The sequence below is a fragment of the Balaenoptera acutorostrata genome, chromosome 17, assembly GCF_949987535.1.
Source record: "Balaenoptera acutorostrata chromosome 17, mBalAcu1.1, whole genome shotgun sequence".
Lineage (NCBI taxonomy): Eukaryota > Metazoa > Chordata > Mammalia > Artiodactyla > Balaenopteridae > Balaenoptera > Balaenoptera acutorostrata.
This window is the reverse complement of record NC_080080.1, coordinates 295,906-323,389: the sequence shown is the minus strand read 5'-3', so window position 1 is coordinate 323,389 and position 27,484 is coordinate 295,906. Positions and strand designations below refer to the sequence as shown.

Below are 27,484 nucleotides of genomic sequence, written 5' to 3'. Positions count from 1 at the left end.
AGTGGAACCATGGAGCCCTAACCACTGGACCATCAGGGAATGCCCCTCTAGGGGAATTTCTGTAGGACGTGGGCGTCAAAATCTCCTTTCTTCCATAAAATGATGGGTAGATGACGTCTCCTAAATCTTGTCAAGCTTAACAAAATCGGGCTGTGGCTCTGATGTCGGCGCCACCTGGGGAAGACGGTCCCCGAGGCCCTGTGAGCCGGCTCTGCCGCGGAGCCTCGGCCTGCAGGGTACTTCCTCCCTCGTGGACAGGGTCGGGGTGGCATCCCCTGTGGGTCCCCTTCCCCTTCCCACGGCGGAGACGGGGTCGGGGGTGGCCTGGGCAGAGTGCCTTGCTCCTTCCTGGGGTCTCTTGGGGCAGGCTCTTCAGAGGCCTACCCCAGAGAGGTGAAGATCCCATGTGTGGGCTGGAGGGGGTCCCAGCTCCCTCCAGGGGAACAGGAGGCTACCTGTGAGCGGCCAGCAGGGAGGGAGAGTCTTACAGAGCCAGTGAAAGCTCTGCCATGCCTTGGGTATGGTCTGGGATCCACCCCCAGCCTCATGGGTGGGGAGCTGGCACGGGGCCTGCAGGCCTCCTGCCTGTCTCCGTCTCGGGGGAGAAGTGGTGTCTCGGGGGCAGAGGCGGGACTTGGGGGATCCAGGCAGGGGGCCTAGGCAGCTCACTGTCTGCCTGGCCCCAGCAGTCTGCAGAGGTGGCCAGCTGGGGGCTGGCTGCCTGGAGCAGGAGTGCTGCCTGGAGAGCTCTTTTCTGGGCCTCGCTGGTCCTCTATCCTGTCCCCAGGAAGCCTCTGAGGCCTGGCTCGCAGAGCGGATCGCTGGAGTGCCAGCAAAGTCCAGGGCAAGGCAGAGCTGTAAAGCGAAGCTCCCAGTACACTGGGGGTCCCGGGGCAGGAGGGACCTGACCTCATTTGATCTGGCCCAGGACAGTTCCCTTCCAGAAAGAAGGGGGCACTCACTGAGACCCCTGAGTACAAGTCTGGCCAGAAGAAGGCTGGGTCAGTCTCTGGATGGCCACAAGGTCTGGCCGACTGGGAATGGGGACTCCCGGTGGGCAGGCTGAGCTGCAGGTGGGTACCTTCTAGGTGGAGCATGGCCATGGCCTCCCGAGGAGTGTCCTGGGACCATGCCTAGTGAGCACACCGGGCGTGCTAGGCAGGACGGGCCATGGTGGGGACCGTGGGCTGTGCCCCAGCCCAGCTGCCTGCCCACCTGTCAGGCAGGCCACCTGCGCCTGTGTTCACACGACCAGGGCTTGGACCGCCGCCCAGGATGGCAGAGGGAAGCGCCAAGCGGCCTGAGCTAGAAACAGAAAGCCCGGCGAGGAAGAGGCCCAGACTCGGGCGGTGAGGAGCTGGGGTGCTGGTCAGGACAGGCCAGGCCCTCCACCCTCCGCAGCTGCAGCCCAGCAGCAGGGCGGCCCGGGGCCCAGGCGGCAGGGCCCGCCCTCGGGAAGGCCGTAGGCCGCACAGCCCTCGGGGAGTCCGGGAGAGCCCAAGGAGAAGGTGACCTTGGCCAGCCCAGCCCAGCCCAGGGCGCACAGGTCAGGGGTGCTGCGGGGCAAGGGCCGAGCCGGGGGCCTTGAGGGGCCGCCGCGAGCTGGCAGTGCCGCCCCTGCTCCCCTCTCTCAGCCGCACAGCCTGCAGAGCCCTTGCTGGAAACACCGAGTGTGTGGGCCAGAATGCGGGCACAGCCAGCCCCCTCCCCTCCGCCAGGATCTCCCGGGCAGGGCTTGCCCTCACACAGGGCGGGGCTCCGGGTGGAGCCCGTCTCCGCCGTCTGGCCTTGACGCGCTTCCTGCTTCCTCCTCTCAGGCCAGCGGGAGCACCTGCCGTGTACAGCTGGGCCGCCGGCTCCTCCGAAGGGGAGGCCTTCCTGAAGACACAGTTGCCAGGCCCGCTGTACCCTCGGTGCCCCGGCCGCTTAGAGAGCCTCAGCCCCGGACGCTGGGGGCCGGACCCCGGGACTCTGGACACACACCCGCCCGGGCCCCCTGTGGCCACACCTCCTCGTTAGCACCGACCCCAGAAGGCTGGGGGCGTGGGGAGAGAAGGCCCCCGCCATGGCTGCTCCTAGACCCCACCTGGTCCCCTAAGGCCTGTTAGGTGAGAGGGGCTTTTAGGGCTCACAGGGGCCTCTGCCCCTTGTCCTGGCCTCCCCTTCCCCTCGGCGAGGTGTCACGGAGCTGCAATTTCGTCATCTGGGTCATTAGCTTCAGACCCTGAACTGAGGCTGGCCGGGTTCAGGACTGCTTCCCACAGGGTGGGCACCCCGACCCCACGAGGGAGGGAGGCCTTGTCCATTGGGCAGCCGAGGTGCCCAGGCCCTGGGAGGCCGGCTGCAGGCGCCCTCCCTTGCTGCCCTTTCTGCCTGGGACCCGGGCCCCTCATGGCTGCCCGGGTCTGGTCACAGTGGGGGGCCTCCTGACCCAGCCTTGCCAGGGGCAGAGGACACCGAGCCTTAGAGAGGGGATGCCCCCCAGGGCGCCAGTCCAGCCAGCTGCCCCGCCTCTCAGGCCCAGCCTGGCCCCCGCGCTTCCCCGTCCGGTGCCCCCAGCAGCCCCCCTGGCAGGCAGCCCCCGCCATGGCCGAGCACCTGGAGCTGCTGGCAGAGATGCCCATGGTGGGCAGGATGAGCACACAGGAGCGGCTGAAGCACGCCCAGAAGCGACGTGCCCAGCAGGTGAAGATGTGGGCCCAGGCTGAGAAGGAGGCCCACGGCAGGAGGGGCCCGCGGAAGCAGTCACAGAAGGAGGCGGCCGGCGGCTGGCCACAGAAGCGGGTCCTCTTCACCCCCAGCGTTGCCCTTCTGGAGGCGGCTGCCCGGAACGACCTGGAGGAAGGCGAGTGTGGGCCAGCCGCGCACGGCAGGCAGCCCTGTCCCTGTCCCTGTCCCTGTCCCCCGGCGCAGGCCTCGAGAGGTCCGCCAAGGGCGAGGCCCAGCGTCCTCAGCCACAGACCCCAAGTGGTGGGAGCCCCCAGGGTAGCCCTCACAGGCCAGCCTGCGGAGGGTCCTGCAGTGAAGGTGAGGCCTAGGGGGATGGGCGGGGGCCCTGGGTGGGCCCACAGGGCTTGGTTCAGGTGGGCCGGGAGCTGCCCAGTCTTCGCCGCCTCTCGCCAGGGCGCTGGGCTTGCCTCGGGACACCTGCTTGCCTGGGTCCTGAGCCTCCATACGGGAGTACGGTGGAGCCCACCTGGGCAGGCTAGAGCACAGGGAGCGGGGCTCCCCGTCCGGGCTGGCCCCCTCGATGCCTGCCCCTGGCTCTGCCTCTGACTTCTTCCTTCTTCCCATCAGAACCTTCCCAGACGACAGGCCTGAACTTTGGGCAGGCTTCCTGTTCCTTTCCTGTGCCCACATGCTCACAGCCCCTCTGCTGTCCCAGGAGACTCCCGAGGGTGCTTTCTGCCTCCCTCCCGGGCAGGGGCCTCTGCCGTAGAAGCTGGGGTGCAGAGGGCAAGGAGGGGTAGGGTGTGCCTCAGGCCAGTGCATGGGAGCTGCGGGGAGGAGGGTGCAGCCAGGGAGGGCCAGGCCTGGGCGGGCACCTTGGGCCCACACTCTTGGCTGCAGCAAGTGCCAGAGAGGGTAGGTGGGTAGGTGGGTAGGGGGGGGTGTGGGGGGTGTGTGTGTGTGTGTGTGTGTGTGTGTGTGTGTGTGTGTGTGTGTGTGTGTGTGTGTGTGTGTGTGTGTGTGTGTGTGTGTGTGTGTGTGTGTGTGTCTGTCTGTCTGGGGGAAGCATGGGACCTGACACAGGGATGGCTGACAGAAGGTGCCAGCACCCAGGCCCAGGGGGTGACGGCGCAGGTGGCTGTCACACAGGAGGGCCCTAGTGCCATGGCTCAGGAGGGCGCCCTGCTGGAGGGTACAGGCAGAGTGCTGCTGTCTGTACCCGGCTTGGGGCCCCAGCTCCTGAGCCCTCGGCCTGAGCTCTGGTGTCCCTCCTGTCACCTGTACCACTGCCTTTCTCCCCGTCCTCTGCTCTCCCGGCTACGCACAGCAGTCAGCCCAGGTATCCCAGGTGCAGGGACCTGAGCAGGATGGCGCTGGCCTGTGGCGGGACTTCTGTGCCCTGAATGCACCCCCCTCCTCTCTGCAGTCCGCCAGTTCCTCGAGAGTGGGGTCAGCCCTGACCTGGCCAATGAGGACGGCCTGACCGCCCTGCATCAGGTCAGCCTCGCTGAGGGTGCGAGGAGAGGATGGGGCCCTGGCCTGCGGCTCGGGCACTCAGGCCACGTGCTTTGCAGAGCTGCATCGATGACTTCCGGGAGATGGTGCAGCAGCTCCTGGAGGCTGGGGCCAAGGTCAATGCCCGTGACAGTGAGTGCTGGACACCCTTGCATGCCGCGGCCACCTGTGGCCACCTGCACCTGGTGGAGCTGCTCATTGCTCGGTAGGGCCCACTAGGAGCAGGTGTGGATGGAGTGGGCGTCTCTATCAGGGAGGGGCTGCAGCTGGGCCAGGGGCAGGCAGGACCTTCCTTGCAGTGGGTAGTTCATCCGAAGACACCGCTCAGGCATCTCATCTCTGTGGGAAAGTGTGCCTGGACCCTGGCCTCTTGTGTTCCCACTGACCTTTGCTTACCCTGCCTGCACCCTGGCGTGCAGAGCGGGACGTGGGCCGAGACCACGGATGCTGCCACCCAAGGGAACTAGCACATACTCAGGGCAGTGCGGTCCTCCGCCTGCCAGGCTGCTCACACCATGAAGAGCATGGGAACTCCTTGAGGACAGGCCTCGACCTCCTGCTCTGGTCTTCTGGCCTTCCCAGGGTCTGCACAGAGAAATGCCATTCTAGTCAGAGCCACGAGGGAGAAATTGGCAAGGGGGGATACCTGGACACAGGTGGGGCCGTTAACAAGGAGCGCAGAGCAGGGCTGGGCTCCTGAACACCTGCCTTGGTGAACGGAGAGGGTGGTCAGCTTCACTAGGATCCAGGAGTCCCCCACTGGCTGGCCTTGGAGCAGTCCAGGCAACAGTGGTGGGTGTGTGGGTGGATGGCGGTGGCTCCCGTTTGCACACAGATGCCTTGGAGTGGGACGGGCTGGGTGTGCAGCGTCACGGGGCAGCAAGGGGGTGCGCCCAGGTGGCCACTAGCCCCACGCCGTGTCCCTCCACAGTGGGCACCCAGCCTTGTGTTTCAGGCTCTCCTTCAGCTCCCCACAGCGCTCTCCTGACACCCAGGCTCTCTCCCCACCACCTTCCGCTGCCTGGGGCCCCCAGAGCCTTGGCACCCCCTCGTGGCAAGTGAGCCCACTGTACGTATTCATGGGGGCAGAGGCGTGCCAGGAACCTGAAAAATCAGACATGGTGGAGACTGCAGGACAGCCCACCTGGCCCCAGGACAGCATCCAGGGCCGAGGGGCTGCCTCTCACTGCAGCACGTGAGGCCTGGGCCCCCTCTGAGGCAGCCCTAGGTGGAGGGCCTCTGAGAGGGTACTGGGGGCCTCCGCTGGGGGAGAAGGGCCCTGTGACCAGCGCCCCGTCCACCCTTCCCGCAGCGGTGCTGACCTCCTGGCAGTCAACACGGATGGGAACATGCCCTACGACCTGTGTGAGGACGAGCAGACACTGGACTGCCTGGAGACGGCCATGGCCAGCCGTGGTGCGTGCAGCCCCGCCCGCCTGCCTGCCCGCCGGGGCAGGGGGGTGCGGGGTGCGGTGGGTGGTGTGCTGGGGGTGGAGCCCTGAGCCCACTGCCCCGCAGGCATCACCCAGGACAGCATCGAGCGGGCCCGGGCCTTGCCCGAGCTGCATATGCTGGAGGACGTCCGGAGCCTGCTGCAGGCGGGGGCAGACCTCAATGCCCCCCGGGACCACGGGGCCACGCTGGTGAGGACGGGGCCGCGCGGGACCCAGGCAGGGGAGGCTGCTGCCGGCCGAACCAGGGCCGGGACTCAGGGGCCGGCGGTTTGCCTGCAGCTACACATCGCCGCGGCTAATGGGTTCGGCGAGGCGGCTGCGCTGCTGCTGGCACACAGGGCCAGCCTGAGCACCAAGGACCGCGACGGCTGGGAGCCACTGCACGCGGCGGCCTACTGGGGCCAGGTGAGCGCCTGCGGGGCGGTGGGGCCGGGCGGGCTCGGCGGCTCCGCAGGCTTCAGCAGCCCGGGCTCGCCGGCCCACAGGTGCACCTGGTGGAGCTGCTCGTGGCACACGGGGCTGACCTGAACGGCAAATCCCTGATGGACGAGACGCCTCTCGGTGAGCCTGGGGCCGCATCCTCCCGGTGTCGGGGGCGGGCGGGTGGGCGGGCGCCGCTGACCCTCCGGCCACTCCTCCTCAGACGTGTGCGGGGACGAGGAGGTGCGGGCCAAGCTGCTGGAGCTGAAACACAAGCACGACGCGCTCCTGCGCGCCCAGGGCCGCCAGCGTTCTCTGCTGCGTCGACGCACCTCTAGCGCCGGCAGCCGGGGGTAAGTGCCCGCCCCTCCCGCCAGGCCCCCGCGGGCCCGCCCAGCACCCCACCCCCGAGCCCTCAGCACCCCTCTCCCCTCCCCTCGCCCCTTGGGCTCTGCCCCGGGCTTTGTCCCTGCTGATGTCAGCTGGCAGGCCTACGTGCCCGCTGGAGCTCGGGGCAGAGTCCGCAGGGAAGGCGGTGTCTCCCCCCTCCACTCCTCCTGCCCGCCCCCTCCCAGGAAGGTGGTGAGGCGGGTGAGCCTGACCCAGCGCACCAGCCTGTACCGCAAGGAGCACGCCCAGGAGGCCATCGTGTGGCAACAGCCCCCGCCTACCAGCCCGGAGCCGTCTGAGGAGGATGAGGACCGCCAGACCGATGCGGAGCTCCGGCGGCCGCCCCCCGAAGTGAGCCCCGCCCAGCCGTGCCCGTGCCCCGCCTCCCTCCGTACCAGCCTCAGGACCTGGTGGGACCAGTGACCCTGCCCCCACATGCAAGACTCGCGCCCCGTGGGCGTCAGTTGCCGCCCCCACCCGCGTTTCTGCCCTTGGACCGCCATGCAGCCCGGCACCCCAGGCCAGAGGGGACCCTCCTGATGGCCTCTGGGGCCTGTGCTCCCCACACAGGAGGAGGACCCAGAGGCGGCCAGGCAGCACAACGGGCGAGTGGGGAGCCCCCCCGGGCGGCACCTGTATTCCAAGCGGCTGGACCGAAGTGTCTCCTACCAGCTGAGCCCCGTGGAGAGCACCACCCCTGACGCCCTGGTCCAGGCCAAGACCCCCCACACCCTGGCAGAGCTGAAGCGTCAGCGGGCTGCCGCTAAGCTGCAGCGACCCCCGCCTGAGGGGCTCGAGGCCGCTGAGTCTGAACTGCCTGTGGACACCGAGACCCCCCAGCTGGAGTGTGGCCCCGGGGCTGGTGGAGACCCACCCCTGCTCAAACTCACAGCCCCCTCAGAAGAGGCCCGCGTGGAGAAGAGGCCGTGCTGCCTGCTCATGTGAGGGGCTGGCGCTTGGGGTGCCCAAGGTCCCACTGCCAGGCCCAGGGCCCCTGCTCTGCGTACCGCAACGTGTGTTCCGGGCTAGGCTGCCAGCCTCCTCCTTCCTCGGGGACGGACCTGTGGCAGAAGCTGTACCTGGGAAGCACCTGGCTGCGGAGACCTAGTTTCATTCTGTGACTCAATAAAGGGCCGTTCTGCCACCTGCCCCGTCATGTGTCTCAGCTGGGCCGCCACTGCCATGGTGGGGAGCTGCTGCGCTGCTGGGCCTGGGTGCGCCTGGCCCTGTGAGCACCTGAGGGCTGTGGGCACGTGCTGGGGCTTGCCTGTGGTGCCCAGCCCCTGTGTGGGCGTGAGGCCCACGCCCCCGGCAAGAGGCCTAGTGTTTACTGCACCCTGCCTCCCCTGCCTCCTGGAGACGCCTCTGTAATTCTTTGCTTTCTTGAGGGGAACGGGGAGCTTCAGAAGGACACTCCTTGTTGGCCAGGGCTGGGGGTGTCCATGCTGGAGAGGCAGGGATCCTGGCTTGGAAAAGGAGAGAGTATTTTCCATAAGACTCTTGGGTAAGAGCCAGAGGTCAAAGTGGTACAAGGCTAGCGTCAGAAGCCTCCCTGGTGGGGGGCGGGTTCCCCATTACTGGCATGCAGCCCCGATCTTGGGGCCTGGCTGCCAGCTTCTGCTCAGGCTGGCAAGGAGGGCCAACAGTTGGCTGCTGAGGCTCTGAGCTGACCAGGCACGATGTGTCAGGGTGACAGGGCCCCTTTGGGGCCTCACTTGGGAGGGCTGGGGCACTGCCAGCTCATCTGTCCAGGGCAGGTTGCTTGGCATGGCCACCAGTGCTGGGTGGCATGGGCTTGGGTCACCCTCTCCGCTGGACATTGACCTGGTCAGCCCAGTGTCCACAGGCCCCACCCCCCCATCCCTGAGCATCAGTGGTTGGAGGGGTGTCCTCAGCACAGCGGGGGGGGGCCGCGGGGAGGCTGCTGGTTAAATTTAGAGTGTGGGGTGGTGCGCTGCCCAAGGTCCACTTGCCACCACAGCTGCCACATGGCCCTGCTGCCAGGGGGCGGGCGGGGCCTGGCTCTGCCTGCGGCTGGGCCCATATTAACCTGTTCTCCAGCCCGGGGCCCAGAGAGGCCTGCAGACTGGGAGGCAGAGGTGACAGAGGCAGCAGCAGAGCAGGAGACGCAGGTGAGAGGCTGCCGTCTGGCCTCCTGTTTCCTCTCCAGCCGGCAGGAGCAAAGGGGCCAAGCCTTCCACAGGCCTGACCAGCCACCCACAGCCCCGCTCAGCTGAGAGGGCCTCCTGCTCCCTGACCCTCGCTGCGGAGCCAGATCCTGGTGCTGCGGTGGCCACCGCTGGGCAAGGCCTATCAGCTCCCTGCAGGGCCTGTGGAGGTGGGGCCCTGAGGGCTTATCATGGCTCGCTTCCCACTCTCTCCACCAATCAGGAGCCACAGGGAAGGGACGCTTAGGTCACCCTGCCTGTGGTGTGGCCCCAAGGGCAGCCCCAGGCTGGTGTGTGTTTGGCGAAAGGGCAGGACAGCAGCCCAGAGCAGCTGAGGTGTCCAAGGGCCCTGCGAAGGCCCAGAGCTGCCCTGCCCCTCCCCCAACACCCCAACCCAACGACTCCAGCCTTGCAGCACTGATGGGGGACCAAGGTCCGGCCCCAGGGCTCTTGCTGCCGCGGGCCATGGTCCCCAGCGCAGGAGGGGCCAGATGGAACCCCCGCATCTGAAGCCTCACTCCCCTCCCCGGACAGCCCCAGGATTCCTGAGGCCTGGCTCAGTTACCCGGGAGACAGGCCTACTCTGCTGGCCCAAGCAAAGATGGGGGGGTCCAAAAGGGCTAGGCCTCGGCCGAGCCCTACTGGGGTAAATCTCCAGAGGCCCCAGGCCTCATTCTCCCCTCCAGGTTCAGCTCTGCCAGGCTCTGCCAACCCCTCAGGGCACTCAGCCCACCTCCCCTCCCCCAAGCCTAGTCCCTCAGAGCTGCTTGACCCTTCCGTCTGTCCCTACCTCCCATGTGGGTCTCCTGCTCCCCTGTCATGGGGACACTGGGCGGGCACTGGGCCTCACCCCAAGCCCCGCCTGTCTTCTCACCCACTCCCTGTGGCTCCCCAGGGCAGAACTGTGCCCAGACGGGTGGGGCGGGGCCTGGCGGGCCCAGCTCCTTCAGCCTTTTCTGTCCGTTTCAGTGGGGCCAGCAGGCTGCAGTGAAGAGGGTGCCCCCTTCCCAGCCCTGGCCCACCAAGCCGGGACCCAGCTTCCCTCACCTACACTTCTGGATCCTGACGCCTCCTGAGTCTCCTTCTTGCCCGGTCCGAGCAGGATCATGGCCTTGAGAACAGGTGACCACGGTCAGGCTGCAACGAACGGGCTGAAGGAGAAGGTGCTGACGCTGGACACCATGAACCCGTGTGTCCGGAAGGTGGAGTATGCGGTACGAGGCCCAATCGTGCTGCGGGCGCTGGAGCTGGAGCAGGAGCTGCGCCAGGTAGGATCCTGAGCCCCACCACTGCCTCAGGGCTGCACCGGGGCACTGAGTGGCCCCATTCTCCCCCCACCCGTGGGCCGAATGAGACAAGGCCTGTGGGAGCGATAAGGTCCGTTGTCACTGCCCATGCCCCCCCCGCCCCCCCGCCACAGGGCGTAAAGAAGCCCTTCACTGAGGTCATCCGAGCTAACATCGGGGACGCACAGGCCATGGGGCAGACGCCTATCACCTTCCTGCGCCAGGTGAGGCTCAGTACTGCCCTGCACCCCTTCCCTGTGAGCCCATGTGCCCTGGCCCCAGCACTCGCTCCTCCCAGGTCCTGGCGCTCTGCGTCCACCCTGATCTCCTGAACAGCCCTGACTTCCCCGACGACGCCAAGAGGAGGGCGGAGCGCATCTTGCAGGCATGTGGGGGCCACAGCCTGGGTGAGTGCCAGAACCTGCCCAAGCCCCAGGGAGGGGCAGGAACAGGAGCTGGAGGAGGCTGTCCCAGGAGACGGGGGGATCTGCCCGCTGGAAGGGGCGGATCTCCTCGGGAGGGATGCAAGGGGACCTCACCTGTCCCACCCCCACTCCCACCCCGTCCTCCCTGTCCCCGGGCCCAGGGGCCTACAGCATCAGCTCTGGCACCCAGCTGATCCGCGAGGACGTGGCGCGGTACATTGAGCGGCGCGATGGAGGCATTCCCGCCGACCCCAATAACATCTTCCTGTCCACGGGGGCCAGCGACGCCATCGTGGTAGGCCGGGGCAGCGCGGGAAGACACCGCGGCTCCTAGTGCGCGGCCGAGCGGGTCGGCTCGTCCTGACACGGCGGCGCCCGGGGCGGGGGACGGGTGCAGCCCTCGGCCCGCCAACCCCGCCTCCGGGTCCCACCCACAGACGTTGCTGAAGTTGCTGGTGGCCGGCGAGGGTCGCACGCGCACGGGCGTGCTCATCCCCATCCCTCAGTATCCACTCTACTCCGCCGCGCTGGCCGAGCTCAGCGCGGTGCAGGTGGACTACTACCTGGACGAGGAGCGCGCCTGGGCGCTCGACGTGGCCGAGCTGCGGCGCGCGCTGCTCCAGGCGCGTGACCACTGTCGGCCCCGCGCGCTCTGCATCATCAACCCCGGCAACCCCACCGGTGCGCGCCCCTACCCGCCCCCGCCCCCCCGCCCTGGCCCGAACAGGCACCCCCGCCCTCTGCGCCTGGGTCAGCCTACCCCTCCGCCCGCCGCCCCGCGGAGAGCAGCGCGCCCCCTCAGCCGACCCCGGACCCGTCTGTGCCCCAGGGCAGGTGCAGACCCGCGAGTGCATTGAGGCCGTGATCCGCTTCGCCTTTGAGGAGGGGCTCTTCCTGTTGGCCGATGAGGTGCTGGCCGGGGCCCCCGCAGGTAGGGGTCGGAGGGCGGCGGCGCGCGCCCCCGTGACGCACCCCGCTGTCGCCCGTCCGCCCGTCCAGGTGTACCAGGACAACGTGTACGCCGAGGGCTCGCAGTTCCACTCGTTCAAGAAGGTGCTCACGGAGATGGGGCCGCCATACGCGGCGCGGCAGGAGCTCGCCTCCTTCCACTCGGTCTCCAAGGGCTACATGGGCGAGTGCGTGCTGGCCGGGCGGGGCCGGGCACCCGGGCCGCGGCCTGGCTCATTTCGCCCGCCAGGCCGGCCCCTCCTTGCCTGCCCTGCCTCGACGCCCGCCCTCGCCTCGCAGGTGCGGCTTCCGCGGCGGCTACGTGGAGCTGGTGAACATGGACGCAGCGGTACAGCAGCAGATGCAGAAGCTGCGGAGCGTGCGCCTGTGCCCGCCCACGCCGGGCCAGGTCCTGCTAGACGTGGCGGTCAGCCCGCCCGCGCCCTCAGACCCCTCCTTCGCGCAGTTCCAGGCGGTGAGTGGGCGGGGCCGCGGGGTCAGGGCGCCGCGCCCCTGGCCCAGCCTGACCGGATCTCCCTCCACGGCCGCAGGAGAAGCGGGCGGTGCTGGCCGAGCTGGCGGCCAAGGCCAAGCTCACGGAGCAGGTCTTCAACGAGACTCCCGGCATCCGCTGCAATCCGGTGCAGGGAGCCATGTACTCCTTCCCGCGCGTGCAGCTGCCTCCTCGCGCGGTGCAGCGCGCTCAGGTCCGGCGTGCGGCGTGCGGCGTGCGGCGTGCGGGGCGGGGCGGGGCGGGGCCCGCGCGGCCTGGGACGCCCCGCCCTGACCCGCCCCTCCGCCCGCCCGCCCCAGGAGCTGGGCCTGGCTCCCGACATGTTCTTTTGCCTCCGCCTCCTGGAGGAGACCGGCATCTGCGTGGTGCCTGGCAGCGGCTTCGGGCAGCGGGAAGGCACCTACCACTTCAGGTGAGGCTGGGCCCCGCAACCCCTCCCCGTGACCCCAACCCCATTCGCTTACCTTCTTCCCCCTTTTAGGATGACCATTCTGCCCCCCATGGAGAAGCTGCGGCCCTTGCTGGAAACGCTGAGCCAGTTCCACGCCAAGTTCACCCGCGAGTACTCCTGAGGACACTGCTGGGGGCCAGGCTGGGCCGGCAGGGAGGACCCCGGGCGGACAGTGCTCAGGGTCCTGGGGTCTCTGGAGCGCTCTGGACTTGCTCCTGCTGCCTGTGTGGCTGGGCCCCTGCCTCTCTTCAGGCCCCTAATAAAGCAGTGGGTTGGCTTGGCTGCTTGGAGGCTGTGTGCACACCTGTATGCGCCTCCGCCGCCTTGTCCATTCCTGACTGCCTTTCTGTGTGGGGTTCTGTGCAGGCCTGGGGGCCCGGGAGGAGTGGTCAGGGAGGGCTTCCAGGGGAGGTGACCTTCTTACAGGATGGATTTGGCGGGATGGGGTGAGCACTGGGAAGCGGAGTGACCGTGAGAACTCAAAGGGGCAGTCTTGGTTCCTGTAAGTGGGCGCGGGCAGTGGTGCTGCCACTTTGGACAGCTGGAGGAGCGGTGGTGCTGGCCCAAGAGCAGGGACGGGAGGAAGAGCAAACTGGTCTCGCTTTGCCATGTTGTGTGTGGTGTGTGACATCCACGTGCAAATGCAGTTCTTGGGCTGGGAAGCAGTGAGAGGGGAGGCCCCCTCCTGAGCTGGGGCACCCAAAGGCAAGTTTGGGGGAAGAGAGCACGGAAGATGCTGAGGAAGAGGTGCCCTGTGGAGCTCTGGGCTGAAGGACCTGGGCTGGGGGCTGGCGGGCAGCCCTGTGTCGTTGACACTGGCGCGCGAGGATGTGCATGCCAGACACTGTTGTGGATCACTGCACAAAGGGTCCTCTCTGGTGGGCACTGTAGTCCCCATTTCATAGATAAGGAAACCTGGGCCCCCAAAATGTGTGGAAATGAAAGGAAGCTCACTCCGCGTGGCCTCAGCAGCTGATGGAATGTCTTGGCTCAAGTGTCTGCAAGTTGGTCTAGGGGTTGGCAGGCCTCAGCGACCCACGGGCTTAGGGAGAGTGTTGGCCAAGGCCCCAACTCCACTCTGGATGTGGTTGTTAACCATAGTCCCTGCTTCACTATCTCCCCTGGGCCTCAGGTGCCCCACACAGCAAGGCTCTGGGCAGGAGAGGGCAGGGGAGGCGCAGGTTTCTCGTCGGGTGGACCGCGCCCCGCCCCGCCCCGCCCTGCCCTCTCCATGGCCAGCTGGGGTCAGGCTGGGGCCGGCGTGGACTGGCTCTCCTGGCCTCGTCGCTAGACACTAGAGGGCGTTTCGGGCAGCAGCCGGGTGCCTCCTTGGGCTGGATGTGGGCTCAGGCCTTTCCCACGAACTTCCTGCCTTCCACGACGCTCTGCGGCCACTGGCCTAGGGAGGGCGCCGAGACCACTAGCACAGCGAGGTGAGGGTCCAGCAGCTGAAGTAAGCGGTAGTAGATAGTGGGTCCTCCGTGGGGGGCCCAGTGGACCCTGCGGCCACCAGGCACCAGGTGAGACACCAGGAAGCACTTCCGAAGAGTTAGGGTCTGGGGACCGGATCTGATAGCCCTGGGAGGGACCTGAATGGGCCGCGGGTTCGGCCGCTTCCGACGTTCGAGGACAGCTGGCCACCGGGGGCGCCAGAAGGCGGCCGGCGCTCTAGCCCGCCCGCGTTCTCTATGGCCGCCGCGTCTCCGGGTTGCGCCGCCCGGGCCAGAGTGCTGCCCCAGCCCCGCCGTGGAGTCCTGCAGTTCTTCGGCGTTCTGACGCCCCCAGGACCCAAGGGCGCGGGTGCGGATGCCAGCCTGTCCAACCCTGGCCCAGCCCCAGAGCCATGCCGCTCTGTGACCCCTGACCCCATCCCGACCGGACCGGACCCGCCTCGGAAGCACCCTGCCCCCACTCTGACTGGAACCTCTCATGCCGCCCCGGCCGGCCTTGAACCTAGACCCAGCCACTAGAGCTTGGGCCCCAGCCCCCGCCCCAGCGCCCCGCCTCCTCGCCATGCGTGGGAAGCTACTGCCGCTGGCCGGCCTTTACCTGGTGCAGGGCCTGCCCTATGGGCTGCAGTCTGGGCTGCTGCCCGTGCTGCTGCGGGCCCGCGGCCTCTCCCTGACACGCGTGGGACTGGCCAAGGCGCTGTACGCACCGTGGCTGTTCAAGCTTGTGTGGGCCCCGCTGGTGGACACTCGGGGCTCCCCAAGGGCCTGGCTGACGCTCAGCACAGCTGCTCTGGGCCTGGTGTGTGGGCTACTGGCATCCCACCCTCCTGCCACAGCTGGTCAGGCCGGGCTGCCTGTCACGGTGGCGGGGCTGCTTCTGCTGCTGAATCTGGCTGCAGCTGTGCAGGATGTGGCCCTGGACATGCTGGCTGTGCGGCTCCTGGAGCCCGCAGAGCTGGGACCTGGCAACACTGTGCAGGTGGTCGCGTACAAGCTGGGGGCGGTGCTGGCTGGGGGTGGGCTGCTGGCCTTGGTGCCCACCCTCTCCTGGCCCCTGCTCTTTCTGCTCCTGGCTGCCACTTATTGGTTGGCTGCTGCCTTGACCTGGGTGGCACCAGCCCTGCGACAGCTTCCCCCACCTCTGCCCTCAGAACACCCCCGACACACCCTGCACCTTGGGCAGGACTTGCTGGCCGTGCCTGGGACCCTGTGGACAGTGGGCTTCGTGCTCACCTACAAGCTGGGTGAGTCAGGCACAGCAGGGCTGGGCCCACAGGAGCCCCGGAACTCACCTGCAGGGCTGCCTTTCCTCTTTGGGGTCTGACCTGAAGTCTGGAGCCCAGCCCGGCCCTCTGCAGGTCCAGCTCCAGCCACACTCCCTTGAGCCTCTCTGAGCTGCTTCACGCTGACCCTGAGCGTCGTCGAAGCCCAGCCCCAGCTGTCTCCTGGCATCTGTGGCCCAGAAAAAGGCAGGGCTGGGGGAGCATGACTGAGGCCCAGGCGGAGGTATGCCAGCCACCCCTACTGACTCTCTCCACAGGTGAGCAGGGCACCAGCGCCCTGTTCCCACTGCTCTTGCTGGACTGCGGCATCTCTACCCCAGAGCTGGGGCTGTGGAATGGTGTGGGCGCTGTGGCCTGCTCCATTGCCGGCTCATCCCTGGGTGGGGCCCTCCTGGCCAGGCGCCGGTGAGCCCCCCTCAGCCTGCCCCACCCACCTCTCTCCCCTTCCTTCCCCACACCCTCTGACCTGCCCCATCACCCCACCCCAGGCAGCCACTGCCCCTGTTGAAGTCAGCGCTTCAGTTCCGTCTTGGTGGCCTGGCCTGCCAGACTGCCCTGCTCTTTCACCTGGACAGCCCTGGGGCCAGCCTGGCCCCCAGCACAGTCCTGAGAGGTGAGGGGTGGGCCACAGGGGGGAGGAGCTTGGAGTCCTGGGCCCTGCTGACCTCAGTCCTCCCAGGGGCAGCCCTGCTGAGCCTGTGTCTGCAGCACTTCCTGGGGGGCCTGGTCACAACCACCACCTTCACCCTGATGATGCGCTGCAGCCAGCTGGCACCAAGTGCCCTGCAGGTGAGGGGATGTGGCTGCAACACCAGGGGCTGCAGGACTGGAGTCCAAGCAGGTCCTGACGTGATCCCCCCGCCCCCACCCCGCAGGCCACACACTACAGTCTCCTGGCCACTCTGGAGCTGCTGGGGAAGCTGCTGATGGGCACGCTGGCTGGAGCCCTGGCTGACAGCCTGGGGCCATGTCTCTGCTTCTTTGTCTTCCTCGCTCTCTCAGCCGCACCCATGCTGTACCTGGGCCTTGTACCCAACACCCTGGCCTGAACTGGGTGGCCAGACTTATCAATAAAGTGGAGCGTGCCTTTGGACTGTGTCTGGGATGAGTGACACGCAAGGCTGTCCTCAGGCTGGGGGGTTGTCCGCGGTGGAAGAAGTGTTCCTGAAAATGACTCGAGTGTCTTTTATTCTGCGCTTTGGGGCCTCCTTGCCCCCATGCTACTGATGGTGGCCTTTGTCCAGAGTGGTTGGTCGCTGTCCTGACCACTGATATCTGTGCCCATCTTTGCCTTGAGGACCTGCTGCACCTGACACCCCCCACGCTGTGGCCACGCAGCCCCTGCTCAGGCCCGTGTCTGTGACGTGGGGGAACTGGGTCCTTCCGCGGCAGGGGGGTCAGCAGCCCCACAGCAGGATCTCCTCTGTGGCCAGGTGCACGAGGGCATGGAAGCTGAGGTGCAGGTACTTTCTCCAGAAGCGCTGGTCCCGCCCGTACACCTGGGCCGGATAGCAGGGGCTTCCTGCAGTGGGAGGAGACGCGGCTCTGAGCACTCCGGCCAGGTCTGCCCCCAGCCCCCACCTTGCTCAGGGCTGGGCCTCCTAGCTCCGCACCGATGCCGTGGAAGACCCGGGCCACGGCCCTGCCCGAGAACCGCTGCTCTGGCCACGAGGACAGGAGGTGGCGGATGTCCCGGCGGATCTGGTCCTCCCAGTCCTGGAGCTGCCGGTGGGGACACATGGCACGTTGCTCCGCAGTGGTCGGCGAGGGGCGGGAGGCAGGTGTGTGCCTGCAGCTGGGGGTGCGTCCCCTCTGTAACTCCTCTCCCCCCCGCCTCCCCGGAGGCCCCGACACTCACCCTGGCCTGTCCTGGCTCAGGGTCCTCCTCGGTCTCCACGCCCCCCGGTGCTTCTAACTCTTCCTCGAAGTAGTGGCTGAGCAGGGCCTTGAGCCTGCCGCTGCGTGCCTCATCGGGCTGCTCCAGACACGGCCCGCAGCTGGGGAAGGCCACGCTGGGGTGGCGAGAGCCTGTCAGAGCGGCCCGCCTTGGGGGGGATGGGGTGACCCAGGCCCTGCCCACCCTCTCCTGCACCTGTGAAAAGCCCGGAAGGTGCGGTGCAGGCGGGCCAGGGCTTCTCGCTCACGGGCCTGCACGCGGCCATGCAGGAAGTCACAGATCTGGTCCTTCTCCTGGGCTGTCAGGTCTCCGGGGCTGTGCAGGTGGAAGGCCAGCTCCCTGAACTCCACCAGCACCCCCGTGCCCCGAGGCACACCTGCCAGATAGGGTGTCAGAAACTGGCAGAAAGGCGGCAAACAGGCGGCAAGCAGGGCTGGGGGCGGGCGCACCTGTCCCAGGCTCTGGATCCCACCGCAGCTGGTGGAGAGCCCGCCGCGTGGGGGCCAGCTCCCAGCCCATAGAGTCTGCCAGCTCGACCACGTCCAGCTCCACAGAACTGCTTCCCCCACCTGTCTTCTTGGGGCACTGCCGGGCCAAACACACAGCCAGGGGGGGACACCTGTACCAGGGGAAGGGACATGTGACTGGCAGCCCTGGTTCTCTGTCCCTGTCCTGAGCCAGGGGTGGGATGTACGCTCACCTGCGGGCCAGGGCCTGGAGCTGGGTGGGGCCCCCGGGGCAGCGCAGGTGGCAGCAGGCATAGGTGGGCGCCAGCAGCTTCAGCCACCGCTGTGGGTGCAGCTCAAGGTAGCACAGCAGAGTCTCGATGGCTGGGGGCAGAGCAGGGCTCAGAAGATGCGGGGATGCTGGGCTGTCCCCCCACCCCCACCTCTCACGCTCCCTGCTCCTCACCCTCCTCGGGCATATCCAGGGCTTGCACGGTTGGCTGCACCGGGAGCGCCCGCTTGTGGCCCGGGCACCGGGTTGTGTGCTCAAGGCCGGGATGGTCAGCATCCTGGGGAGATGTAGCCACAAGGACCCTGCCCGAGTGCCTTTCCCCGCTCTCGTCTCCCTGCTGCTCTGGGGGCTGCCAGGTGCAAGCACAGGGCGGGAACACGCGCTGCACCAGCCTCTTCACGGCGAGGAAGTCGATGACGTTGGCGTGAACGTGTCTGCGCAGCTCCCACAGATCCTCACCCTGCAGCAGGGCAGCATGAACGCGAGGCCGCAGCAGGGGGCGGGGCTGGGGGAGCGGTGGTGGGACGGGTACCCACCTGGGGCCGGAGGAAGACGTGGCAGTGTGCAGGCTGCCCATCACGCCCAGCCCGGCCCACAGCCTGCACGTAGCTCTCAAAGCTTGGGGGCAACCCCAGGTGCAGCACGGCCCGCACGTCTGGCCGGTCCAGCCCCATCCCGAAGGCCACCGTGGCCACCACCACCCGCAGCCGGCCCTCCATGAAGGCCCGTTGCACCCGCCGCCGCTCCCGGCCGCCCATGCCGGCATGGTAGGCTTCAGCCACAGCCTCCGGGGCTCGGCCTGCAGGGAAGACCCACGATGGTCAGGTGGGGCATGTGCCCGGGGCCCATCTGTGGGGTGCAGGCCTGCCTCCACCTCACCTCGGGATCCTGGGGCCCGGGCCTCACGCAGGCAGGTGCGCAGCAGGGCAGAGACACGCTCCGTGTCCTCTCGTCTGTTACAGTAGACGATGACAGAGTCCAGGGCACGGAAACGATCACTCTGCAGCAGCGTCACCAGAGCCTGGAGAGGACAAGGGTCAGCACGAGCAGTCGGAAGGCAGGGCCTCTGCTTGGCCCACGTGTGCGTGCTTACCTGGTCTGGGTCCCTGTCCGAAGACACAGAGAGGTGCAGATTGGCAGGGATGGTGCCCGGCCCCCTGAGGATAGACTCTTCAGCCACGCCCAGGTGCCGGGCCATGTCAAGGGCAGTGCTGCGCGTGGCCGTGGCTGTGAGACCCAGGAAGCAGCCAATACCCATGCATTCCCGCAACACCTGTGTGGAGAGGAGTGGTGAGATGCCCAACCTTCCTTGGTCTGCTCACGTAGCACCCCACCCCCCCCGCCCCCGCCCCAAGACTTACCTGGCAGACACGCAGGTAGCAGGGCCGGAAGTTGTGGGACCACTGGGAGAGGCAGTGGGCCTCATCGATGCAGGCAAAGGCAACCAGTGGCAGCTGAGTGAGGAGGGCAGCGCCCCCCGCCCCAACCAGCGCCTCTGGCGACAGCATCAGCACTTGCACCTGGGCTGACCGAACCTGAGGATGATGGCAAGGTCAGGAGCACCGCCAAGGGGTCTGCCTGCTGCCTCTGCCAGTCTTGCCCTGCGAGGACGCCTTACCTTCTGCAGGGCAGAGTCCCGCTGCTTCTTGGTCATCCCCGAGTGGATGCAGACCGCCTTCAGGCCTGGGGGCAAGCCGGAAACCTGCAGGTACAGGAGCACAGCCTGTCACAGGCCACCAGCCCTGGCTCTTCCCCACGTGCCTCTTAGAATGGTTTGGCCTGACAACTACTGCTGTGTCCCCTGCAGGATCTCTGGGAGAAAAACGCAGACCCTGGGTCCTATGACTAAGGGTTCAGAGCCACGTGTGGGCTTTGACTCAGGAGCACTGGAGACAGGTCCCAGTGGGGATGCCCCTCCCCCGAGCTGCTCCTCTTGCGGGCGGGCCCAGGTCTAGCCAGCTGTGTCCCTGCTGCCTTTGGGCCACTGCCAGCTTATGGACAGAGCTGAGAATGGCCTGGCGACTTGCCACTCGGGGGTGGGGGTGGGGCAAGAAGCAGCAGCCGAAGTGGGTCAACAGAGCCATGGGTATCAGTTCTTGCCTTCTGCACCTACCCAAAGACCCTGTCCACCAACCTGGTTGTCCATGAGCGACATGAGAGGAGAGACGACCAGTGTGAGGCAGGGGCTTCGCCGGAAGTAGAGCAGTGCAGGGAGCTGGTAGCACAGGGACTTACCAGCCCCTGTGGGCAGCACCAGCAGCGTGGACATGCCTGGGTGTTACAGAGGGTCAAGAGCACAGCTCTGCGGCCCAGCCTCAGTCCCACCACGCCCCCTGCCGGCCACACTCACCAGACAGGATCCGCATGACCACACGCTCCTGCAAAGGGTAGAAGGCTTGGTGCCCCAGCTGCTCCAGGGCCTGAAACACCTCAGCTGGCGTGTCTGTGGACACAGGTATCAGTCAGCCTGGCCCCGAGTCGCCCCCACCCCCCAGTCAAGGCTCTGGAGCTGGTAGGCATCTACTCACCTACCACCTGCCCCAAAGGCCCTGGCGGATAGAGTGGTGGCACAGGAGGCGGACAAGGAGCCTTGGGCACAGACTGCCCTGTGGGCACCAGCAGCTCAGGCCCTGCAGGCTCTGTGTGTTCTTCACCTGCCGAGAGCAGATAAGATAGGGTAGGACAGGAGCTCCGGACTGGTCTGGGGTCACTCTGGCAAGAAAGCCACTTGCTACAACCTCTCCTCCACCTCTTTGCTCACCAGAGAGTTGGCGGCAGGCAGTGCCCATTCTCTGGGATACTTCCTTGAACGTGGCCCGGGTCTGTGTGCCACCCTCATCCTTGCCACCCTCCTTCTGAGGGGCCAAGGTAAGTTCTGGACCAGGGGCAGGAGTTAGGAGAGCCTTTTGCTTGAGCCAGAGCCGCCTCCCCAAAGAGCACAACAACCCCTACAAGCAGCGCTGGCCCAAGCCACCCCCCAAGGCAGAGGCCTCACCTGGCTGAGGGCACTGGGATGCCCAGTGACTGAGCTGCCCACACGGGGAGCAGGAATCCTGGGCTGTGGCTCTGGGCTGACCACCCCCAAAACACTCTCTTTTTTTCTGCCACTTCTGCTTCCATACCTAGTGGGGACACAAATGAGACTCACAGAGCAAGAAGCAAGGCAGGTGAGCGGGAGCATCTGGCGCCAGCTTCCCACCTGCTTGCGGAGGAGCCTGCCCCTTGAGGCCGGGCCCCGCGCGTAGTGTTTCTGCTTCATGTTGAGCCGCACATAGTTCCCCCTGTCGCGGACAGCAAGTCTAGAAGAGACGCACAGGTCAACTGCACCCACAGCCCTCCCCACCATGGCGCGACTGAGGGCAGCGCTGCTGGGAGGCTAGGGCAGTGATACCTGGGGGCTGGGGGCTTGCTGGGGGGCTGTGCCTGCACAGGCTGCTCTGGACAGTCTTCTGCAGGTGCTGCAGCCCCAGCTCCCGCAGGCAGCGGTCCTGCTTGGCCACTGTCCTTCTGGGTCTGTGCAGGGCTTCCCTCCAGCTCCCCACTCCATCTCCGCTTCTTGCCTTGACGGGTACCAGGCTGGGAGTTCCCTGCACTGATACCAGCTGCTGGTAGGGTTGGAGCCTCTGGGCCCTGTAAAGGCACCTCAGGGCCAGCGCTGGGACCGAGGACAGATGCAACACCTGGAGTAAGAAGCTGGGACTCCTCTGTACCCAGGCAAGGCTGGCAGGCCCTGGGAACCCCCAGAAAATCTGGGGTCCCGTTGTGACACCGCTGCAGCCAGCCTGGGTCTAGGGAGCCCAGCCGCAGGCTCAGGGATGCCCTCAGCTGCTGGGGCCGGCCTGGCCTCAGCTGGGGCCTGGGAGGCTGGGGGGGCACCTCACTGACTTCTTCTGGAGAGATGGTGGCAGCTCCTGTGCCTGGTGGCCCTGGGGAAGGCATCTTGGAGGAGGATCTTCGTGTAAGCCGGGGTATTTGGCCCAGGGCTGGCCCGGCCTGGGAGGGAGAGATAAGCAAGCAGGAACTCAGGCCCTTGGGGGTGCTGCAAACTCTGAAACCTGCTGGAGGCCCCACCTGTAACAGCTGGGCGACGTGAGAAACTTAAGGCTGGGACATAAAAGAAGTCGAAAGTAGAAGCTGACCCTGAGCTTTTCTGGAGAGCTGCGCCCTGGGAAATGCTGGAGTTGTGTGTGTGCGCGTGAATACGTGTGAAAGACTTAACAGGGCTTCCCTGGTGGCGCAGTGGTTGAGAATCTGCCTGCCAATGCAGGGGACACGGGTTCGAGCCCTGGTCTGGGAAGATCCCACATGCCGCGGAGCAGCTGGGCCCGTGAGCCACAATTGCTGAGCCTGCGCGTCTGGAGCCTGTGCTCCGCAGCAAGAGAGGCCGTGACAGTGAGAGGCCCGCGCACCGCGATGAACAATGGCCCCCACTTGACGCAACTGGAGAAAGCCCTCGCACAGAAACGAATACCCAACACAGCCATAAGTAAATAAATAAATAAATAAAATATTTAAAAAAAAAAAAAAGATTTAACAGAGTTGGGTGTCTGCTGACCCTGCTCCTGGGCCAAGAGTAGCTCTAGACACCGGCTGGACGCACTGCCTGTCCGACCCTCACCTGCAGACTGCCCTTTAGATTGGCTTTAAGCCTCTTCCCGTAGTCCTGCACAGATCCCTGAGAGCTGAGCCTGGATGGAGGATGGGGGCTCTGGGTCGCAGCCCGATTCAGGTGGGGCCCCCAGCAGCTGGGCTCCAGCATCTGCAGGAAGAGACGGTAGAGATCTAGGCCGCGGAAAGGCTGGCGTAGCGGGGGGACAGAGGTGTCTCCAGCCCCGGAGACCTGGGGGCGGGGGCTGTCCTTCCTCCACCCTGTCAGCCCGCCCCCTGAGTTCTTCGCCCCACAGAGCCTGGGTCACGACTCCTCCTGGATCCAGCATACAGAAAGTTGACCGACAGGCTGGGATGTCGAGCCCGGGTACCTCCTCGGCCGCCGCCGCGGGAACCGACTGCTCCGAGCCGTGAGGCCCGAGACCGCCGGCCTGACCCAGTGCCTCCTTCAGGGTGCGGTACTCCCGATAGAGCGCTGAGGGCGGGGCCGGAGGGGGATCGGTGTTCAGGAGGCAGGGCTCGGCTGGGCGTGGGGGTGGAGGCCGCCCGCCCCCTGCCCGCGTCCCCGGCCGCTCCCTCCGCCCCGCGCCCGCTCGCTCACCGCGGGTCTCCTCGGGCGCCGCTTCCACGTCCTCCTGTAAAGGGAGCGCGTCAGCCGGATGCCGCTCCCTCAGCTCCCCGCCCACGGGCAGCCCGCACCTGGCCCGGCAACCGCCCGCTCCGCCGCCGAAACGCGCGCTCCCACGCCTGCAGCCGCTCCCACACATCACGCAGCCGCTCCATGGTCGCCTCGCTCTGCGCCCGGCGCCCAAGGAATCTCCCGCCAGGAGGGCGACGCCGGCCGCCAGCCACTGGGGGCGCTCGGCGGGGTTGGAGGCGGGGCGACGCGGAGGCCGCCGGGCCGGGGCAGCCAATCCGCGGGGCCATGGGGTGGCAGCCAATGGGGGGCGTCAACGTCATCGCGGCGCGCGGCGGCGCTGGGCGGGGCGCGACGTGCGGCGAGGCGGGGCCGGCGGCGGTGGCGGCGGCATCTGCGGGCCCGGTGAGCGCAGGCTGCCGGCCGGGGATAGAGCGTGCCTGCGTGTGTCCCCGTTTCTGCCTGGCCGCACGAGGCCGGTGCGGGCGCTCGGGACGGCGCCGCCCGGGAGGCGGGGGCGGGAGCCCAGGGGGTGCGGCTGCGGGGAGGGGAGGACCCGGAGCACGGTGCCGGGCTGAGCGGCCTCGGGTCCCAGGAGGCGACGCACAGGCTTCGAGGGGCAGACCCCGCCCGGAAGGCGGAGGGCGTCGGATTTAGAGCCTCCCGCGGCTCGAGGCTTGGAGGAGCCGGGCGGGGGCGTCTTCAGGGAAACGGCGGAGCCGCGGGCCGGTGGGGGGCGGCGGCCACCACACAGAGGCTCCTCCCGCGGTGACCACACTGGCTGCTTTCGTTTCCTCTCGTGACAGGTGCTTGGTTGGTCTGTCCTGTCACAGCGAGGTATGAATCGTCCTCGCGAGATTTGTCCACAGGCAGAGCGAGGCCGAGGGTTGACGTCCCGGGCTTCTCAGGAACCGGTGCCCTAAGGACTTGTGTGTGAGGTCCGCAAGAGCAGGGGCTCTGGGGCCAGGCTGCCACCATTCCCGAGCTCATCACCCAGGCTGTGACCTCTATTGGGCAAGGCCTAGGTCTTAGTTGTCTAACTTGTTTTCAGGGAGATGACCCAGAGGCAGTTTTGAGGATGAGGTGCCTGGCGGGCGCACAGTCAGCAGCAGAGCTGACACCCAGGTACCCTGTGCTCTCAGGCACCTCCTTTGTGCTCCTTGCCAGCTTGGACGTCCCTTTGGCAGCTGCCTCTACCCACCTGCGCAAAGGCCCCTAGTGTGGGGCCTCTGAATCCCATGGGTTTGAGACTTGGTCTCTTTTAACGTGGTTCTCCAGGGAAGAGAGAGATGTTTACACAGGTAGCGAGGATCTCGATGGGTGAGGCATTCTTTCTGTAAATCTCCAGGGATCTGCGTGCCTGATAATGCTCCTGGAAAACAGTAGTTAGAACTGGGGCTCGTGTTGAGAGCTTGGGTTACTCAGGCCCTTTGGACTCAGAGTTGTTTGGGTTCTGCTCCTTTCTACTTGCCTTGCTGTTTATTAAACTGCATCTGTACTTCCAACTCTTCTTTGCTGTGCTGCACAGAATCCAAGGGCGGCCTCCCAAGGCTTCTGAGGAGGCTGGGAGAGGGTCCTGTGATGCAGCTTCCAGCCTCCTGGTAGTATCCCATCTCTCTAGTGCTTGGGGGATAGGGGGGCTTTGTTTTTGCTTACTTTTAAGGAAGGGGAGAAGAACAGATCTCTGATAAGTGGCTTTGTGATTTGGGAGGCCTGGAATACAGATGGTGGGCCCCGCAGGGTAACAGCCATCAAAAGCACAGCCAGGCGAGCTGGTCATCTCTGGTGCCATGCTGTTTATGTGCTGCTCGATGGCTTTGTCTCCCTAGGGAGGCCTCTGTGCTTCTGGAGGGCGGGGACTGGGGGTGGCCTCGTTCTCCTGTTCACTACCCTTAGCCTAAGGCAAAGCACCTAGCGCTTGCTCTTTGGTGCCATGGTTCTCCACTCTGTGCCGAGCACCATGCTGAGCTTTCCCACTACCAGTGCGTGGAGGGGGTGGGGGCCTGGGGCCTGTCCTCCCCACTGAAGGGCCCTTCCCTGCAGGTGGCCTCCTGCCCGGCCCAGCACCATGCACACCCTTGTGTTCCTGAGCACACGGCAGGTGCTCCAGTGCCAGTCAGCTGCCTGCCAGGCCCTGCCCCTGCTGCCACGAGAGCTCTTCCCCTTGCTCTTCAAAGTGGCCTTCATGGACAAGAAGACCGTTGTGCTGCGTGAGCTGGTGCACACGTGGCCCTTTCCACTGCTTAGCTTCCAGCAGCTGCTGCAGGAGTGTGCCCACTGCAGCCGGGCCCTGCTGCAGGAGCGGCCTAGCACAGAGAGCATGCAAGCCGTGATCCTGGGGCTGACTGCCCGGCTCCACACCCCGGAGACTGAGGCTGGCACACAGCCCCTCGGCAGGTATGGGCTCACTGGAGGGGCCCTCGGGCCTGGGGGGTGCAGAGAGGGTCCCCCAAGAGGGTCCAGGCTGGTGCAAGAGCACAGTGCAGGAACAGGCATGTTGCTCCTGTCCTAAGGTGGCTGGGAGTGGGTGTGGGCTGTGTCCCCTTGTCTCCTGCCTCAGCCCACCCGTGCTCCCAGGAAGCACACGCTGCGGGTGCTGGACATGACGGGCCTTCTGGATGACGGCGTGGAGCAGGACCCGGGCACCATGAGCATGTGGGACTGCACAGCAGCGGTGGCCCGCACGTGCATCGCACAGCAGCAGGGCGGGACTGCAGAGCCCGGCCTGGCCCCCGTTCCTGTGGAGGTGCGTGTGGACCTGCGGGTGAACCGGGCCTCTTATGCATTCTTGCGGGAGGCACTCCGTAGCAGCGCGGACAGTCCACTGCGGCTCTGCTGCCGGGACCTGCGGGCTGAGGACCTGCCCATGCGCAATACCGTGGCCCTGCTGCAGCTTCTGGATGCGGGCTGCCTGCGCCGCGTGGACCTGCGCTTCAACAACTTGGGCCTGCGAGGCCTGTCCGTCATCATCCCACACGTGGCCCGCTTCCAGCACCTGGCCAGCCTGCGGTTACACTATGTGCACGGGGACTCTCGGCAGCCCTCTGTGGACGGCGAGGACAACTTCCGTTACTTCCTGGCCCAGATGGGCCGCTTCACCTGTTTGCGGGAGCTCAGCATGGGCTCCTCTCTTCTCTCGGGGCGGCTGGACCAGCTGCTCAGGTGAGCAGGCCCTGCTATTGCCCTGCCCTTCCCTTCCCCTCCAGGAGGCCTTCCCCTGGCCCAGGCTATTTGTGACCCCTTGTGTCCTCCGCAGCACCCTGCAGAGCCCCCTGGAGAGCCTGGAGCTGGCCTTCTGTGCCCTGCTGCCTGAGGACCTGCGTTTCCTGGCACGGAGCCCCCATGCTGTCCACCTCAAGAAGCTGGACCTGAGTGGCAATGACCTGTCCGGCAGCCAGCTGGAGCCCTTCCAGGGTCTGCTGCAGGCAGCAGCAGCCACGCTGCTGCACCTCGAGCTGACCGAGTGCCAGCTTGCTGATACCCAACTGCTGGCCACACTTCCTGTGCTGACTCGTTGTGCCAGCCTCCGCTACCTCGGCCTCTACGGCAACCCGCTGTCTATGGCGGGCCTCAAGGAGCTCTTGAGGGACTCGGTGGCACAGGCCGAGCTGCGCACGGTGGTGCACCCTTTCCCCGTGGACTGCTATGAGGGCCTGCCCTGGCCACCGCCTGCCTCTGTCCTGCTGGAAGCCTCCATCAATGAGGAGAAGTTTGCCCGCGTGGAGGCCGAGTTGCACCAGTTGCTACTGGCCTCAGGCCGTGCCCACGTGCTCTGGACCACAGACATCTATGGGCGCCTGGCTGCAGACTACTTTAGCCTGTGACCTCCAGGCTGTGGGTGAGAGGCTGTCCTGGGGTCCAGGGCTACTGGAGGCCTCTTGCCCCTTGGATAGTCAGAGCCTTTGGGACCTTGCTGGAGGCCTGACACGAAGGCACTAGTCTCTGATTTCTTTGCTCCTGGGCACACCTTGAGCATGCCCATGCTTTTTGCAGCACCCTGTGCGGTTTGTCCTGCACCTGCTCCCCTGACTCGCTGACCATCTGTGGGCCTGAGGGCTGGATTCCAGGCCTACATGGCCCTGCCTGGTTAGGCTGCACTCAGCTGCCCTCCGGTGTCCTGGTTCTCTCCTTGGAATGTTCGTGGGATCTGTGAGCTGAGAGAGGATGTTTTCCTTTGGGCCCTCCCCAAGAGCAGACTGCTCTGGGGTGGAAGTTTGGACAGGGGCCTGCTTCAAGGAGGGTTGGGCTCCCAGGCACTCGGGGGCCTCTTAACGTTCTCCTTTCCCTGGCACACAGGAAACTGCCTGTCGGCCGGGTTTGGGGGCCAGAGGGTGTCTTTAAGGTACAAACGTGCAGTATGCTTAGAACTTAAATCTGTGGCTATTTTTTCTGTCGTAACTGGTCAGAGTGAGTTGTCTCCTGCTCTGCTGTCACCCCCAGCCTGGCCACTGGGTGATATGTCTTAATGGCCTGCCGCCCCATCTTTTCTCTGGACATCTCTGCAGTCCGTCGCCCCTCCTCGCAGAGGTTCAGGCTTTTCCTGGGGCGGCGGGGCCCGAAGCGGACCTGCAGAGCTGGAGGTTTGGTGATTTGGGCAGGGGTCTTTTCTGGAGGGTTTCAGTGGGGCGT

General features: G+C 66.4%; 5 protein-coding genes across 19 annotated transcripts in view; 4 read left to right on the top strand and 1 right to left on the bottom strand.

Annotated features, from left to right (window-relative positions):
- Window positions 1-7,597, top strand: part of PPP1R16A (protein phosphatase 1 regulatory subunit 16A) — a 30,259-nt gene extending 22,662 nt beyond the window's left edge. For 6 of the 8 annotated variants that reach the window (XM_057531664.1, XM_057531668.1, XM_057531669.1 and 3 more), the window contains exons 2-10: window positions 1,818-2,845; window positions 4,097-4,167; window positions 4,245-4,390; window positions 5,498-5,601; window positions 5,704-6,044; window positions 6,125-6,200; window positions 6,283-6,412; window positions 6,635-6,800; window positions 7,020-7,597. In XM_057531664.1, coding sequence (XP_057387647.1) covers window positions 2,587-2,845; window positions 4,097-4,167; window positions 4,245-4,390; window positions 5,498-5,601; window positions 5,704-6,044; window positions 6,125-6,200; window positions 6,283-6,412; window positions 6,635-6,800; window positions 7,020-7,394 — 1,668 coding nt within the window. In that variant the 5' untranslated portion in view covers window positions 1,818-2,586 and the 3' untranslated portion in view covers window positions 7,395-7,597. Of the gene's footprint in view, window positions 1-455; window positions 2,846-3,700; window positions 4,010-4,096; window positions 4,168-4,244; window positions 4,391-5,497; window positions 5,602-5,703; window positions 6,045-6,124; window positions 6,201-6,282; window positions 6,413-6,634; window positions 6,801-7,019 lie in introns of those variants that run through there. The other 2 variants (XM_057531671.1, XM_057531670.1) reach the window with 2 other exon arrangements.
- Window positions 7,598-7,697: 100 nt separating this feature from the next.
- GPT (glutamic--pyruvic transaminase) lies at window positions 7,698-13,901 on the top strand. 3 transcript variants are annotated; one of them, XM_057531663.1, is made up of 12 exons: window positions 8,340-8,581; window positions 9,587-9,885; window positions 10,038-10,127; window positions 10,202-10,310; window positions 10,490-10,623; window positions 10,766-11,009; window positions 11,158-11,237; window positions 11,328-11,464; window positions 11,577-11,751; window positions 11,828-11,983; window positions 12,090-12,202; window positions 12,272-12,579. In XM_057531663.1, the coding sequence occupies exons 2-12, from the start codon at window positions 9,724-9,726 to the stop codon at window positions 12,360-12,362; spliced, it is 1,491 nt and encodes a 496-aa protein (XP_057387646.1). In that variant the 5' UTR covers window positions 8,340-8,581; window positions 9,587-9,723; the 3' UTR covers window positions 12,363-12,579. The 3 variants fall into 3 exon arrangements, with proteins under 3 accessions (XP_057387643.1, XP_057387645.1, XP_057387646.1); XM_057531660.1 differs by having other exon boundaries at window positions 7,698-8,581; window positions 11,158-11,381; window positions 12,272-13,901; XM_057531662.1 differs by having other exon boundaries at window positions 7,698-8,581; window positions 11,158-11,464.
- A 269-nt stretch (window positions 13,902-14,170) lies between these two features.
- Window positions 14,171-16,066, top strand: MFSD3 (major facilitator superfamily domain containing 3). The gene is made up of 5 exons (XM_007185473.2): window positions 14,171-14,936; window positions 15,233-15,380; window positions 15,464-15,588; window positions 15,655-15,764; window positions 15,851-16,066. The coding sequence occupies exons 1-5, from the start codon at window positions 14,171-14,173 to the stop codon at window positions 16,022-16,024; spliced, it is 1,323 nt and encodes a 440-aa protein (XP_007185535.2). The 3' UTR covers window positions 16,025-16,066.
- Window positions 16,067-16,146: 80 nt separating this feature from the next.
- Window positions 16,147-23,017, bottom strand: RECQL4 (RecQ like helicase 4). Its single transcript, XM_057531975.1, is given in 22 exon segments — window positions 16,147-16,497; window positions 16,589-16,697; window positions 16,834-16,987; window positions 17,068-17,248; window positions 17,322-17,491; window positions 17,573-17,702; window positions 17,785-18,070; window positions 18,147-18,409; window positions 18,490-18,631; window positions 18,704-18,883; window positions 18,972-19,145; window positions 19,229-19,312; window positions 19,745-19,881; window positions 19,961-20,053; window positions 20,139-20,264; window positions 20,606-20,732; window positions 20,810-20,983; window positions 20,986-21,603; window positions 22,229-22,369; window positions 22,590-22,693; window positions 22,820-22,853; window positions 22,918-23,017. Coding segments are annotated over 22 exon segments (3,636 nt in total). The 5' UTR covers window positions 23,002-23,017; the 3' UTR covers window positions 16,147-16,372.
- LRRC14 (leucine rich repeat containing 14) lies at window positions 23,000-27,249 on the top strand. Of its 6 annotated transcripts, none has more exons than XM_057531970.1 (5): window positions 23,000-23,260; window positions 23,907-23,980; window positions 24,899-25,252; window positions 25,433-26,017; window positions 26,112-27,249. In XM_057531970.1, exons 1-5 carry the CDS (start codon window positions 23,000-23,002, stop codon window positions 26,677-26,679), a joined length of 1,842 nt encoding a protein of 613 aa, XP_057387953.1. In that variant the 3' UTR covers window positions 26,680-27,249. The 6 variants fall into 6 exon arrangements, with proteins under 6 accessions (XP_057387953.1, XP_057387952.1, XP_057387955.1 ...); XM_057531972.1 differs by lacking the exon at window positions 23,000-23,260 and adding an exon at window positions 23,317-23,334; XM_007185477.2 differs by lacking the exon at window positions 23,000-23,260 and adding an exon at window positions 23,352-23,692.
- Window positions 27,250-27,484: the final 235 nt, after the last annotated feature.

Excerpts from the sequence above, each read along its gene's own strand:
- GPT (XM_057531660.1), top strand. The coding sequence starts at position 9,724 with ATGGCCTTGAGAACAGGTGACCACGGTCAGGCTGCAACGAACGGGCTG. Across the intron at positions 10,311-10,489 it reads ATGTGGGGGCCACAGCCTGG|GGGCCTACAGCATCAGCTCT; the intron begins GTGAGTGCCAGA and ends CCCCGGGCCCAG. Across the intron at positions 10,624-10,765 it reads GGGCCAGCGACGCCATCGTG|ACGTTGCTGAAGTTGCTGGT; the intron begins GTAGGCCGGGGC and ends TCCCACCCACAG.
- MFSD3 (XM_007185473.2), top strand. The coding sequence starts at position 14,171 with ATGCCGCCCCGGCCGGCCTTGAACCTAGACCCAGCCACTAGAGCTTGG. Across the intron at positions 15,381-15,463 it reads GCCCTCCTGGCCAGGCGCCG|GCAGCCACTGCCCCTGTTGA; the intron begins GTGAGCCCCCCT and ends ACCCCACCCCAG. Across the intron at positions 15,765-15,850 it reads TGGCACCAAGTGCCCTGCAG|GCCACACACTACAGTCTCCT; the intron begins GTGAGGGGATGT and ends CCCACCCCGCAG.
- LRRC14 (XM_057531970.1), top strand. The coding sequence starts at position 23,000 with ATGGTCGCCTCGCTCTGCGCCCGGCGCCCAAGGAATCTCCCGCCAGGA. Across the intron at positions 25,253-25,432 it reads GGCACACAGCCCCTCGGCAG|GAAGCACACGCTGCGGGTGC; the intron begins GTATGGGCTCAC and ends CCGTGCTCCCAG. Across the intron at positions 26,018-26,111 it reads CGGCTGGACCAGCTGCTCAG|CACCCTGCAGAGCCCCCTGG; the intron begins GTGAGCAGGCCC and ends TGTCCTCCGCAG.